At 36.0% G+C, this 15,703-nt stretch overlaps 1 protein-coding gene across 1 annotated transcript in view; it reads left to right on the forward strand.

Annotated features, from left to right (window-relative positions):
• Positions 1-15,703, forward strand: part of CNTN5 (contactin 5) — a 470,769-nt gene that overhangs the window by 199,316 nt on the left and 255,750 nt on the right. The window contains exons 7-10 of the mRNA XM_037146258.2: positions 4,281-4,462; positions 8,927-9,063; positions 10,833-10,962; positions 13,027-13,177. Coding sequence (XP_037002153.2) covers positions 4,281-4,462; positions 8,927-9,063; positions 10,833-10,962; positions 13,027-13,177 — 600 coding nt within the window. The remainder of the gene's footprint in view (positions 1-4,280; positions 4,463-8,926; positions 9,064-10,832; positions 10,963-13,026; positions 13,178-15,703) is intronic.

Here is a 15,703-nt window from a genome sequence, read left to right on the forward strand (position 1 = left end):
TTCATGTACGAAATTTTGATAAGAAAATTGATTTGGCAACAGTTAAATTACTTAAAAATTATGACAGATAATAAAATAGTACTAAAATTAAGTATTGACAAAACTGCCTAAAATCTAATTTTTAACTCTTTAAGCTCTTTTTTCCAATACACACAGAACTCACAAAAACTGATTCCTTTAGTTATAAAGATTGATCAAGTTCCAAAAGTGAGAAATTATACAAGTCACTATTTGTACATATCAAAATATATGGCCTATGTCTTCATCAATAAAAAAGAAAAAGCTCTTATTGAAAAGAAAAAGACAGTTGTTTGGTGGATTCATTCCCTGGTGAGAGCATATACCTGGATTGAAGTTCCATCCCCATTCCTGGTGGGCATGATACCTGGTCCAAGTGCCTCCTGAACGCAACCAATCACTGTTTGTCTCTCTCCCTTCCCTTCTCCCTACATGTCTCTCTAAAAGAAATGAAAAAATGGAGCTCCACTGGCACAATCAATTAGCGCACAGGACTTACAAAAACAGAAAAGATGTCCTCAAGTAAGGACTAAAAAAAAAAGAAAAGGACATTAATATATGTTTGTATTATTTGCCGTAAATAATAACTATATCAACTTTAAGCTCCATAAATCAAAATGATATAAATTTGCCAATCAAGAAAGATAACTAAATTAAAAACAAAGTAGCTAATTAAAACAAAAAAGTAAAACTCAAAATGCTTATTTTGAAGACCAATAAAAATAAAACCTCTGACAAGGTTAATTGTTAAAAACAATTACAGCTAACATTTATCAAATACTCACTATTCACCATGTATTTTGGCAAGTAATTTACAAGAACTTAATTCACTTAGTCTTCAAAACAATATTATGTAAATCATTCATTCATTTATTTCATAAGTATTTATTAAGTACTCACTATAAACCTAGCACTCTATGAAATACTATGGACATATTGCTGCATAAGAGAAAATGATGTCACTGTCCTCAAGATATTTGCATTCTGAAGGAACAAATAAATATCTTCATTAAACAAAATCTACAACTTAAAAAATTTTTCTAATGTCACATTACATTTTTGTGTCCAAATCACATTTGCTCCTAAACTGTATTCCTTCAAGGCTCATGCTATTAAGTAAACATGCAATGCTAACAATAATAATAATAGCAATAATAATAGATTTAAATAGTTAGAATTTATATAACTCATTGCTGAAACAGAAATTATGGATAAAATGGTTAAATTCTAGGGGAACATAAATCGTCAGAATTGACACAGCAGATATTTGAACATAATACAAGTAAAGAAAACAGAAGAAATTGAAACCACTGTAAAAACATAACTTTATTATAGTAGTAAACCCAGGTGACTTTTTGTAGGAGTCCTATTAATATTCTAAAGAATATATAATTTCCCTACTATTTAAGCTATCAAAATAAAAGATGGAAGTACTCTATCATGTTTACCAAGCTATCATCGATCACTGCGATACATAGTTTATCAAAGCTAGCTTGTAAACCAACCAACCACCCACTCACTAACATGTTAGCACACACTCACACACCAACAAACCCCAAAACAACAGACAATCTCACCTTAGAATATTGGTGCAAAAATCCTAAATTTAAAAAATCGCAAATCATTTCTCACATGCAACAATGTCTATGCAGAAAGTATTCAGCCTTGTAATGTAAAAAATAGAGACATTTATTGAAGAAGATACAAGAAACATTATACATAGGACCATGACACCTCAGTCCCCTTCAAAGTAGGCACCTTGGGACCTCACACAATCCTTCCAATTGTCATCAGCTTCCCTGATGTATTTTACTGAATTTCATCAACAGTCTGAAATCTCTTCCCTTTCAAAGGTGATTTTAGATTTGGGAAAAGCCAGAAATCACAGGGCACCAAGCCTGGCCTGTAGCAGGGCTGATTTGATGCTTCATAAAAAAAATACTCTGCACTAGACTTGATGCATGAGCAAGTGTGTTGTCATGACGAAGCTGCCAATCACCAGTTGTTCATAGCTACAGCCTCCTGAATCATCTGAATAGTACTTATGGGACTGAATAGGTCCAAGCTTAATGCAAAATTTGATGCAGAATTGTTCCTCTACTCATTCGATCATTTTGCATGTGGTGGTCACACAGGACAAGCGTTCACCCAACCACCCCACCGGTTAGTACAGTGAAGTTGTTATTGTCCCTGCTTGCACATTCCAGTCCTCTCGCCTTGGATGCCAGGTTACACTGATGCCACAGAAACCGTTCTGAACTTAAGGGTTATTCCAAAATGCAAGATTCAGTCTTTGTGGATGTGTATATATGTACCCAAATAAACAAGCAAAAACTGTCAACTCATATCCAGCAATTTCACTTTATGTTTCATTCCCAAGGAATAAATCAGAAAGGTGTTAAAAATACACTTCTGGTCATTATCATAGCATTGCTTACAATAGTGGACATTGCTATCATTTCTGTAAAGAAAATTAGTGGGAAATATCCTATCCTTAGTAATTATAACCTGTTACGAGAGACGTGAGTAGTATACACAAGGCACTTTGTTACTTAAAAGAGAAAAATAAATCCCAGCAGACTACACAAGGAAGGAAAGACTGCTGAAGGGGGAGGCAATTAGGACAGGTCTCCAAGGAGAGTGAGATCTTAGCAGACATGATTGAAACACACAGAGATGTTTTTCTGTGTCAGGAACTATGGGAATGAAAGAGTGAGAAGCCAAACTGAAAAGCTAGAATAGGTCCAGACCATACAGTACGTTAAATATAGAGAGTAATTAATAATCAACAGAATAGAACCGAGAAGCCTGAAGCAGGTTCAAGCATGTGAGAACCAATTATATGACTAACACAACATTACAGCTATTGTGGGAACAGGAGTTTTAATGTTGCTGAAATAATTAGCTGCACTCCCTATCTCACACCAAAAACATGAATATAGTCCAGATGGATTAAAGATCCAGTCTTTTTAAGAATAATCTTTAAAATATTGCTAGAAATACTGCAGAAAATATAGACATAAATTTGGGTTTACAGATAACTTTATAAACAAATAAAAATTCAAAGTCATGAAGAAAACCCCAGATATATTTGTTTCTCCCAAAAATGTTTATAAAATTTTATCACAGAATTTTTCTAGGAAACAAAGTCTTAGTTCTAACACACATGGCACTCTGTTAAATTAATTTAAACATTGCAAACAGGCAAATAGAAAAATCAGAAAAGTAACATAAGCAAACATTTCAGAAAAGCAGGTGCAAATGGCCAATAAATTATGAAAAGATGTTCAACCTTCTTAGAATTCAAAGAAATATGAATTAAAATAGCAAATGCCATCTCTTACTTTTCAATACTGACAAAAATTAAACAGATTAATCACATAAAATGATGGCAAGGATACGTGGAAACAGTCTCACATATTACTGATAGGTGTGGAAACTGCCACTATATTATTGAAAAACAATCTGGCAGTACTTATTAAAATGAAAAATATGCATGCCCTTTGATCCATCAATTCCACTTTTGTGAATGTCTGCTGAAAATAAAAAAAAACAAAAGTCATAGTACATGATATATGTGCACTATAGAATATTGTTTCTTAGTGGCAAAATAAAAAAGCAAAACAAAACAAAACTTGGACTATGCTAAATGTTAACTCTAGGGAATGCTTGATTAAATTCTGATACATCTTTAGTATATGCAGCTATTAACCAGAATAAGCCATGGGTTGATCTTGAATTTGGTCCTTTATAATAATAATATTAACTACATGAGTTACATTTTTAAACAAAACATAAACAACTTATATGTGTATACATGTATTATAGAGACAAAGTGAGAGATTACATGCAAACTGCACTTATTGTTGCAGAAAAAAGATATTTGCAGGAGTGGGGATAAAAAGAGCTCTTAATCACTTAGTTTATGAATCTTGTTCAGTTCCTGGCAGTAAATACATATGACTTTGTAATTTCACCAAATTACTTTTACCATTTAAACAATTTCACAAGGTTTTAAAAAATAAACAGTTTCTGATTTGATTTCCTGAAATATGAAAGAGAGGTAACTGTCTACCTTGGAATCTAACTACTTACATATCAGAATCTGCATGGGAAGCAAAGTATATCAACCAGCCCATGGTCCTTAACTGTGATCACACTGTGTTGCACTCAGCCTATTAAGTGCTTAAATGACCAGATAACCGAATCTATATCCCTAATAGTGGAAACTGTATTAACAATATTTTTGTTCCTCATTGTAGCCCTGTTCCAACAATCACATGGATGAAGGTCAATGGCTATATTCCTAGCAAGGCCCGTCTGCGGAAATCCCAAGCGGTGCTGGAGATACCCAACGTGCAGCTGGATGATGCAGGAGTGTATGAGTGCCGAGCTGAAAACTCACGTGGGAAAAACTCCTTTCGTGGACAATTACAAGTATACAGTGAGTGGTGTCAGCAACGTGTTCATACCCTAATCCCAAGACCCAAACTGAAAATGAAAATTACTTTGAACTAAATATTGGTTCTTAGGCACATAAAAAACAAGTAATAATTTATAATAATACTTCTTTGATATGATAAAGAATCATGTAAAATTACCATACACAGAGAAATGCTTAAAATTAAAAATGCATGGGGAATTATCAAGTGCTTTGTACAGCATAGAAAGTTGATGTTTGTAAAAATGAGATGTTTTGGGGGGATATGTTAGGAATCCTTATTAACCTAAATCTTGCCCTAGGCTTCAACAGGAGTCACAATCCATTGTCCATAAACCAAATCCTGTTCAGGTTTTTTTCCTAAATAAAATTTTACTGGAACACAGCCACATTCCTTTGCTTACATATTATCTATGGCAGTTTTTGCACCGCTGTGATAGAACTGAATTGTTGGGAAGGAGACCAGATAATGAAAAGCCTAAATTTTTTATCTGGTCCTTTGGAAAAAAAATGCTGACCCCTGGCTTAAATTCCCACTTTTATAAGATAAATAATCTCTACAGCCTGTAGTGTTTATATTGTTCAAAATGCCAAAGAGCCAACCAGGTTGTGTGTAAGAATTTAGAAAACCTACTTAAAAATATCTGCAATCCCCTCTTCACCTCTGGGGATTGCAAATTAAATGTGTTTTCATATTTGCTTTTATAATATGCAGTATACAGAATGGGCAAGTGATATTATTCTTATGTCCCAGGTGAGGAGATTGAAAAATAGAGGAATAATAATCCAGAACATTGATATAAGCATATCCAGATGCTTCCAATATGAATTACCCAAATTGCATATTCAGATGAATCTGCCACACAGCTATGACTGTCACTGTAGCTCAAGATCAGTCATCCTGAGAACCTTAACATTCTTCCCAAGGATGCTTAAAGAGTATTTTAAAATATTAATATCTGAATTCAATCTGTTTTTCTTTCTTTATCTCTACCAATGGGCTACTTTTAGGAATTCAGTATTCCAACCAAATTGACTATACACGTTTTATTCATTCATTCACTTGTTCCATTAATGTTTGCTAAGTGTTTATTGCTGACTGCTCTATCTGCTAGCAACAGAGCTCTGAAGAAATTCATGGTCCATTGGATTAGATGAAAAGCAAACCCCACATCAGAACTGAGCATACTCTGCTGTGACAGAGACATGTGCAAAGGATTGTGGGAGCATAGTCTACTCCATTTCCCATGTTTTAGGGAAAACTTCCAGAGGATTTGTACCTTAAAGGCTAAACAGGGGAAAGCATCCTGCAAAAAGGATATATTAGTAATTCAGAAGTTTGTGAGACTGATACACCAGTACTGACTTGGTTATCTTTAGGCCACGGATATTATATTTGGATGAAATCTTTACTGATAAAAATCTAATAGCTAAAGATAAGTGTTCAACCAGTATTTTGCTACTTCAACCACACCCCCCACAAAAAATGGGCTGAGTGCCTGTTACTCTTAAGACTATTTGGGAAAAGTCCCAAATCTATATTGTGAAGAACTGTCCACACCTAAATAAGAATCAGTAAATGAATGGATTAAAAAATTGTGGTGCATATACACAATGGAATTCTATGCAGCAGAAAGAAAGAAAGAAAGAGCTCCTGTCCTTTGCAACAGCATGGATGGAACTGGAAAGCGTTATACTGAGTGAAATAAGCCAGGTGTTGAAAGACAAATACCATATGATCTCACCTTTAACAGGAAGCTAAACAACAAAATGAACAAGCAAGCAAAATAAAAACAAAGACACTGAAATAGAAAACAGGGGGACAGTGACCAGAGGAAAGAAGGGAGGGAATTTGAGGGGCAAAAGGGGAGGGATTTACAGGAACTAGTATAAAGGACACATGGACAACAGCTAAGGGGGGTGGAAATGGGAGGGAGGTGGGGAGCATGGGGAGGGGCCGGGAAGGGAGTAAAAAGCAGAAAACTGTACTTGAAAAATAATTTAAAAAAAAAAGAAATTTCACATAAAAAAAAAAGAATTAGATTTATAATCTGGGACAGAAGCACCTACAGGACACTCATCTTGCCCCTCTCCCCACCCCAGATATTTCATTCATAAGCATTAGCAAATATTACAAAAAAGTAGAAGAAATTGCTTTCACTCAATATTGCCATTGTATCTTCTGGTAAGAAGGTATGCTACTAAGAAATAACTCTGAGCCTTCCTTCTCATCCACAATTAGATGTCCGCTGCAGGCCAGCGGGGTTGCCAACACACAGTGCATCTGGGGAGAGTGTAACAGCATCTGGGTTGAAGGTGCCATATGTCTCTTAAACTCTTCACACCCTAAAATGGGTGGCTTGGAAAAAGCTACATAAAACCGGTTACCAGCTTTTTTATTTTTTAAATTGGGGGGATGTATAATAGGTGATTTTTACTTGTAAAATTGTTGGTAGCATGAATTTGAATAATATTTTAATCTCATTTCTGTACCATCCACTGAATTTTGCAGCTGACGGCAAACACACATCATGGAATATTTATCTTTGCATTGTCAGTGCTGATTGTTGCACCAGTAGTGATTTCCAATAAATATTTAAAGAAGGGAAAGAAGGAATTATTTCTTTTTCAATTAATTGAGCACTTACTAAGAAAATTCATTTTGGAATCAGAACTCTAAACCGAGCAAAACATTGCTCTGATTTCTAGTTCTTTTCTAGATGACTAGTTTTTAATTTAATAGCTTTTTCTTTCTTAATTTTTTATTCTAGTATCTTATAAAGATCTTTTTCCAATTTCTTTTCATATCTACAAACTCTATATCCCACACTGGTCATAGTGTGTACATTTATCCATAGTAAATATAACTAATCTGTAATCAACTATCAGACAGGCTGGGGCAAAATAGGTTTACTGTTGTTCATATAAAAATGATGCAACAGCCCTGGCTGGTGTGGCTCAGTGGATTGAGTGCTGGCCTGCAAACCAAAGGGTTCCCAGCTCAACTCCCAATCAGGGCACATGTCCGGGTTGCAGGCCAGGTCCCCAGTAGGTGGCACATGAGGGGCAACCACACATGGATGTTTCTTTCCCTCTCTCCTTTGCTTCTTCTCTCTCTAAAAAGAAATAAATAAAAACATATAAAAATTAGAAATAAGGCAAAAATTTGTAAATAATAATACAAGAATAAACTGTGCTTCATGCACTCACCACTGGAAACTTCCTTTTACCCCACCTTGTGTGGAGCGGCGCTATGTCTAAAGTAAATATGAATATCATGTCCACGGTGCTCTTGGTGATCTCACTTCCTAGCTGGGATGTCAAACAATAGCTAACACATTCAGTTAACAGTTTATCAGCAACAGAAGAGGGGTAATAAGTTACTATGTGATTATTTTCCAAGTGAATAAGAACTGTAGAAGTCCAGAGAAGATGTAGATGACTCCTCTTTAAGGTTAAGATCCTTATATTACGGAGACAAAATCTTGAATTGTGAGAATTCAAAGAGACAGAGAGAAATAGAATATTCCATGCGGATTGAACAGTCTGAAGAAGATGCATGGTATGCGTGGGAGACCACTTGGTCTGTCCCATGAATACCATGTCCACTTGTAATCCAATCTGGCCACTTGGATTGCAGGGATCACGTATAGTTATGAAGCTGTCTAGCAAAGTGGGAGTCAGAAAGGTTACAGAAAGTTCAAATGAGAAAGCAGGGTTTAAGGTTTCTTTTTCATCTGACTATTTCTATGAGTATTTTTTTGGCGTGTGACTACAAAAAGACTGATTTGGGAAGCCAGGCACAAAAAATCAGGATCAGCATTTGAAGTTCACCATGGTAGACTGTTGAGTGAAAGCTTTTAGCCTTGAAGTTGAGACACAGGGTGTATTCTCAGAAGCCTACAAACCCTAAGTATGCCAAGGTAAGTCTCCTTGAAGACCAAGCTATACATTGGCCAGAAGATCAATAATCTGCGAAAAACAAAATTCCCGATTAGAGACAAATTTGAAGGTAAAGCAGCCTAGCTATCCAGTAATTGTTTTCAATTCATTTTTTTTAATATTTCAAAATGGGATGGGAGAAATATGCTCCCTGAAGTCAGAAATATTTGATTTTGAAAGTGGTTTCTGTCCCTTACTGTGTGACCTCAGGTAAATTTCCTTAACTCCTCTGAGCCAGAAATTCCTGATTCATAGAATGAAACGACAGGATATGCTTAGCTTACAAAAGTATCTGTAATGATCAAAATATCATCACTGATTTTATGTTCATGTATAATTTTACACACACACACACACAGAAAATGAGAGTTCTGTGCTAATAGAATGCTGTGCGTCTCCCAAACACCTACAATGACATGAATTGATAAGAATCGTTAATTCAGTTAATATGTTCATATGAACTGTGACATCGGTTAAGTGTTTGAGAAATGAATTCACCCCTTTTTAATGCTTATACTCTTGCAGCTTACCCACACTGGGTAGAAAAACTGAATGATACTCAGCTAGACAGTGGGAGCCCTCTCCGATGGGAGTGCAAGGCCACTGGGAAACCCAGACCCACATACCGCTGGCTGAAGAACGGAGTGCCCCTCTTAACCCAGGTAGCTATTGACTGGTCTCGGTGTAGTTTCAGCAGTCTTACCCCTAAGACAAACTATATTTTTTATTTTTATTGGAATCCATTTTCACCTATGTTTTATAATATATTTGGAGTGAGACACAACAAATATATAAATAATTTTTATTTTAATTACTTTACTACTTTAAGTAATATGTCATTTCTTTACATTTTATTAAATCCTATGAATTCGTAGGAAAATATCAGTGATTATCATAGGCTCATTGCAATTTGTAACTGACTCTTACATGTTATCTGCCTTGTTGCTGTCATTTTGCTGATGAGGGAGGTAACCCCATACAGTGAAGTGACTTGCCCAAGATCATATATGTAGTGGGGACTAATGTGGAATAGAATCCTAGTCTTCTGTGTCCTGGGCAGGTGCCTCCTGTGTCATCCTCCTACCTATAGACTTAAATGTCTTTTTAGTAAAGCTACTGCATGTTTATAAAACGACGTAATGTATACTAGATTTGAAAATAAATCAGTTACATTTAATTTCAGAATATTGTAATAATTTTAGCTAACTCCGTACTTTATTCGTGGCTTTTGCTGGAAAGAGGGCAGGAAGGAGATGTATAAGTTGACAATTTACTCTGAACACAGATTCTGCCCAGCGGCCTCCTGTCTACCATTTATCTCTTTGGGACTCAGTTGTTCCTTTGTAGAATGAAAAGATTAGACCAGATCATCCCTACAGTCCCATCTAGCTCCAAGAGTCCCTTATTCTAAAACCAGCTAGGCCAAAGCAAATACAGTTCCACAAAAAAGAGAGACACATGGAGCTGTTTAAAAAAACAAACAGACAGAGTGATGGGGTGGGATCCTGAGCCATCGGCTCATTGCCTCTCCCCCTCTCACTCTCCCAGGGATACCAGATAAAACCTGGAGAAGGGACTGTGCTGGTCATGTAATCTACTGTCAGCATCCAAGGAAAGTAAATTCTATAAATTCCACTGGCAGATAATCCATTTGCAAAGTGAACAGGTTGATTTTGGAAATGATGCCAAATTAGTTGGCATCTCTGCTGACAGATAATCAAAGCACTGCTCACTAACATTTTTAAAAAAAAATGCTTTGCTTAGCATTAAGTAGACAAGACACCTTGTTGTTCAACAACATTTTATAGTTAAAATTCCTTTCGAAATGTGCTCTTGGCCTCAGTTTACTTCAATTTGCACATGCTCAGTTTTCTGTCTTCTATATTGTTTCTTCTGATAATATAGTTGACATTTGGGGACCAATAATTTTATACAGAACCTAGCTACAGGGCAGTTTTTCTGTTGGGAAGTGAAAGAAAAGGCAAATTCTGACCAGACCGATATAGAAAAGGGGTCCTCATTATGACCTTAGCTCTGTTTAACCTTGACCCCATGGAGCTGTAGCCTCAGTCCTTTTTACCATGCGCGAAGCCCTGCTTGTCCTCTATAAAATGATTCAATAGAAGCTAAATCTGCTGATTAAACTTCACAAGCTCAACTAGTATACCAAACAAAAGCTCCTCTATTTAAAAACAAAACTACAACTCAAATTCAGAAGAATAACTATAAAGAAATACAATCTTTTCTGAGAAATAGTTATAATTTATATGAAATGTTATAATACAATAATGAACAGTAAATTGTGTTCTAAGTTGTCAAATGATATCCAGCCACATGAACTGCAAGCTTTTCTCTCTTTCTTTTTCTTTGCCTTTTGGTCTAGCAGAAGATAACTGGGGATTCTATATCTAACTTTTGTATCCCATTGCAGAGGAAGGTGGACATGGTTAACGGAGTATTGGTGATTCACAACGTGAATCAGTCAGATGCTGGAATGTACCAGTGTTTGGCTGAAAATAAATATGGAGCCATTTATGCAAGTGCTGAGCTGAAAATTCTAGGTATGCAATTTCTAAATAAATAAATAAACAAATAAATAGGAAAGAGGTGTTGCTTCTTTCCATGTTCTAATTCTTACTACACTGGTTTTATGAGGTGGCTGTAAAAAACCCTATTTTATGACTTGAAGAACAATGCTACATCTTGCTGATACATATATATTTGAAGCTTTAGGGGACAAGTTTATATTGGGTACAGTTTGTACCAGAACTTTTTTATAAGGTTTTTCTCACTTTAGTTTTAAGCTTAAGAGGTTTACACAATACGTTTTTTCTACGGCATTAAAAACATCATATAAGAAATATGTGTTAACTTTCAAGAGAGAATGTCTTGAGAGTAGGGAATCAGAATGCAGACTTCAAGCATCCTGTCAGTGCTCCCTTAACAACACCTAATATTTTTCCCAGCCACTGCTACCTGCCAGTAGACATGTGACTTCTGGAAGGCAAGGCTCCACAGTAAAGCACCCTCTCATCATGGGTCATTGCCATTACCACCCCTCCAGAGCCAGGCACAGCCATCCCATGGGCTCACACCCTTGATAAGAATGTAATCAGGACAGTAGCACGGCTTCACTGTTTCATACAGGGAAGATAAAATCCAGTGAATAGCTACCCAGGTTGAGCATATTTGTACAGCTGGAATGGATTTTACTATTTCCCACTCTGATGATTTCCTGAGCTTTTGGTCCAGGATGTTTATAATACAAAGAGAGATACTTAAGAGATCATAATTCACTGTCTCGCAAAAGTGGGCAGGAGCTCAAGTGTACCTTCTATTTTCCTGTTAAATTCCCAAAGCATGACATTAACAGAGACATCAGGAATCTCGGGCCTTACTATAGTCATATCACCTAAATGTAATACACCGTAAGTCAACCTATTGAATTATGAATGTTCAAACTTCAAATTTCTCTATATTGTAACTAATTAATCCAAAATAGATAGAGGAGTTCATGTTTCAGTGTCTTAAACCTAATCAATAAACTATTAATGTACTTTCTTATCAGCCCACACTTCAACATTTCTGAGTTAAAAAGTTGATTCTGCCTTTGCCCAGTTAATCATTTACTGAGAAACACTCATTCACTGACGTATTTTCAAAATTAACTTTTGTTAAGTTCTCTTCCCAGTAGGCAACCAAAAATGTGACCTGCAATTTCCCCATAAGTTTCTTCACTTTTCTTTCAATTCCTTAACCCATCTCAATTGCATATACATCTTCTTTATGCTGCATACATATTTTAATGTCATTGTGCCATGTACTATATCACTATATGATGCACATAAAATGCTTATGAAATAACCACCAACTTGTCACAATGGTATAATAGGTGTCTCAGACACAATATACTTGTAGATATATATTTCAGGTTCTCTTTTAGTTTCAAGGGCTTCTTCTTTACATTTGCTGCGCCATGTGTTCTTTCAGTCCAGTGTCTTCAACTATAGCTGCACAATGGATGTACCTGGGGAACTGCTCCCCAAAGTATCTTGATAAAAAATACAGGAAAATGAATATAAATGATCAGACCTATGTGAATAATTGCAAACAATGAACTAGAACTTTCGACTGAAATTTAAATGATTCCATTTCTTAAAAACTGCATTCCATTGTGTGTAACATTATAGTAAGACATGCATTAGTGAAGTAAGACTCACAGATAGGAAATGCACGACACAATCCTCTTCTCCACTTGTAACTTTGTGTTCCTATAGGAAACCCAAAATAGACTCTTTGCTGGACCCTTCACCTTTTGCCCAAGGTGCTTATTAGTCTTCTGCAGTTACACTTTATAACCATAATTAAAGCGTATTATTTTTTAAAACAGCTTTTGCCTATGGTTTCCACATTGTGTGAAACTACCACCTGCTAATGAAAAGAACAACCAATTAGATAGCTATTAATTAACAAGTTAAATTCAAAGTTAGTGCCTTTTACCTATGTATATATTGTATGATTTTATTAGAAATGTGCCCCAGAAGAAAAGTCGCAAACTACTGATGTATCAGGTATTAAAGATTATTTTCATTCTTCTGGTAGAACTAACATTTTCTTTTTAATAGCTTCGGCTCCCACGTTTGCACTTAATCAACTGAAGAAAGCAATAATTGTCACCAAAGGCCAAGAAGTTGTCATGGAGTGCAAACCCCAAGGCTCTCCAAAACCAACCATCTCTTGGAAGAAGGGAGACAAAGCAATTAGAGAGAATAAAAGGTTAGAAACTTGTTTTGTAATTCAAACTCTTAGTGTCAAGCTGTTTTGAAGTAGCAGATAACACACCAAAGCATACAAGAGTCTTGCAGTAACCGTGAAACATGTTTTGTGAACAGATTGAAATGTGGTTTTGTCTATATAGTGATTAAAAAGAACCCAAAGTTCTACTTCAGTGTAGTGAGACTTCCTTACCTCCATGGTGTTTCAGCACCAACTGGGAATTTCACCAGATTCTGAGGAAAGCAAACAATTTAAGTGAGTTATCTTTGGTTTTTATTTTGGGGATGCCCAAGTTATCTATGAAGAATGTTAGAGACTGTGTTCTCATTGCGATATATACCTATATCTATGTCAATATAGATAGATTCTGGATCTTTTTAATAATCACTTCATGACAGAATACTTCCCAGTAAAACCTGTGCTTATTTGCCTTCCTTTTCGTTTTTAATCATGTTGATACAAAATAATATAGGATTATTTTTCACAGGCAAGTGAGAAATGTACAGAGGAATATATACTGTGTAAAAATTTCTCTTTGGTTAGTAAACTCAAAGGGCATCATGGAAGTACAAATGGGTAAATCAGAGGAGAAAAATCAGAATACCCCATCACAGTTTATGTGTTCAAGTTCAAAAGTCCAGTTCTTTGCCAGTAGTTACCACAATGGTGTTGCGAATAATTCAGCTTAGACAAAGTATCCTCCTATATCCTAAAATAATGTCGTATGTGCTGTTTTAGAGTGTTGTTTTTTCCTTTGATCTATAGATATGGAGTTTATATTTGGTTTTATGGTTGTTGGGACCTAAGTAATTATATAATTAAACAATCTAATTCAGTATTAGGGGCCCATTTGAATAATCATTGAAGCAATTTGGGAATATTTTGAAATATTTGAAAGATTTCTTTAAATACTGTTGTTTGCCATTCAAGTTGGAGAAACACTGATTTAAGTTGCCTGTGTCTAGAGTATATTTTCAGGGATCATTTCTATAGTGCGTCTGAGTTGCCTATGTCTGATGAGATAATTTAAGGAATAATTGGATTTAAATCAGGCCCAAGGATCTATGCTGCTTATCACCAGGGACTGACATGGATCATATTGGGCATCTTATTTTGAAAGAGAATTTACCTTTTTGTTTGGGGCACAGGGCCTGGTGGTGGGCAAAATTACAAACTGCAATATCAGTGTTGCATATGGTTGAATTAATTTTTTTTGGATTGTTGAATGAATGAATGAATTTTTTATGGATTGTTGCTCATAAGACAAAAAAAACTAGCACAAACCTTATAGCAGAAAGAAAGCAGCAGAAAAAACTTTGTATTGTAGAAACAATTTATGTTGCCCGGTTATCATTTTTTCTGAATATATTGAAATTTACACACACACGCGCACACGCACATGCACACACAGGCTGATACATGGGCCATATCGGTGCAAGCTATTCCATTTGAGATGTTTGCTTGTGGGTGTCGTCTGAGCCTTATCCTATTTATCTCAGCTCCTCATAGAAAGGTCCTCATCAACTCTTCATAGACATCTCACTGTGAGTTTAAAGAATTAGGTGGCATCTCTTTTGTCAAAGCAAATGTATTGAGGGGGAACAAAGTTTTTCTATTACAACAAATATAAGCATAATAAACATTTTTATTGTTTTCCAGAAGTTGAAAACACAGTTGCAAATTTTCCAGTTTTCTTGATCCATTTGCTCCTCACTGGCCACCCCTTGGGTTAGTGAGACAAATACAACGACCTCAAAGTCTGGTCACTCAGTTTTTCCAGATGTCAACACTTTTGGTCAAAGTGCTAGTCAGTGGGGAAGCTGAAATGTGAAATATTTGTGTCTTTATTTATGCAAGTAAAAGCATGATGTGGCCACATTTGCATAGCATTTTGTCCATTCCTATATGTTGAGGTTTGTGAAGGGGTTTAATTTAATGAGTTTAGAGGTAAAGTGCATTTTTATACTTAAAATCAACAGAAGCACTTGAAAAATACTGTTTTTACTGCCGTTGTAACATACCCCAATGCGAGCAACAAATGTCGGAAGCCTTCAGGAGTTTATGATGGAACTTTATTGGCCAAAGTTTCAGAGTTTTTACCTGTGCAGGGGCGAACTCTCAGGGTGTCTCCGGAGACACGGTGCCAAGATGGCTGCAGATGAGAGTCGCGCCTGGCACTTACAGCCTGGGGTTTTTATTGGGGTGAGCAAGCAAGCAAGCAAGCAAGCAAACACAGAAGCAGATGTAGCTGTTAGCAATTGGCTATTTTGAGAGAACACACACACATCTCTGCTTACTACAAAGGATACTTTTCTGCAAAGACAGTGCCATGCAAAGACAAGGTCATACACGGGCAGTTTATCTCGTTCAGCACTTTTTGTACTTTCTCTAATTTTTCTATCTCCCTTGCTGAGACCGTCTGGTGCCTGCCTCGGGTTCCTCCTTGCTAATTTTATCTAATTCCGGCCTAACCTAACACCATATGATTTGTTATCATCTTAGACAATTCCAGGTTTTAGGAAGGAT

The sequence above is a fragment of the Artibeus jamaicensis genome, unplaced genomic scaffold (assembly GCF_021234435.1).
Source record: "Artibeus jamaicensis isolate MK-2021 breed Jamaican fruit bat unplaced genomic scaffold, CSHL_Jam_final contig_585, whole genome shotgun sequence".
In the NCBI taxonomy this organism is placed as follows: domain Eukaryota; kingdom Metazoa; phylum Chordata; class Mammalia; order Chiroptera; family Phyllostomidae; genus Artibeus; species Artibeus jamaicensis.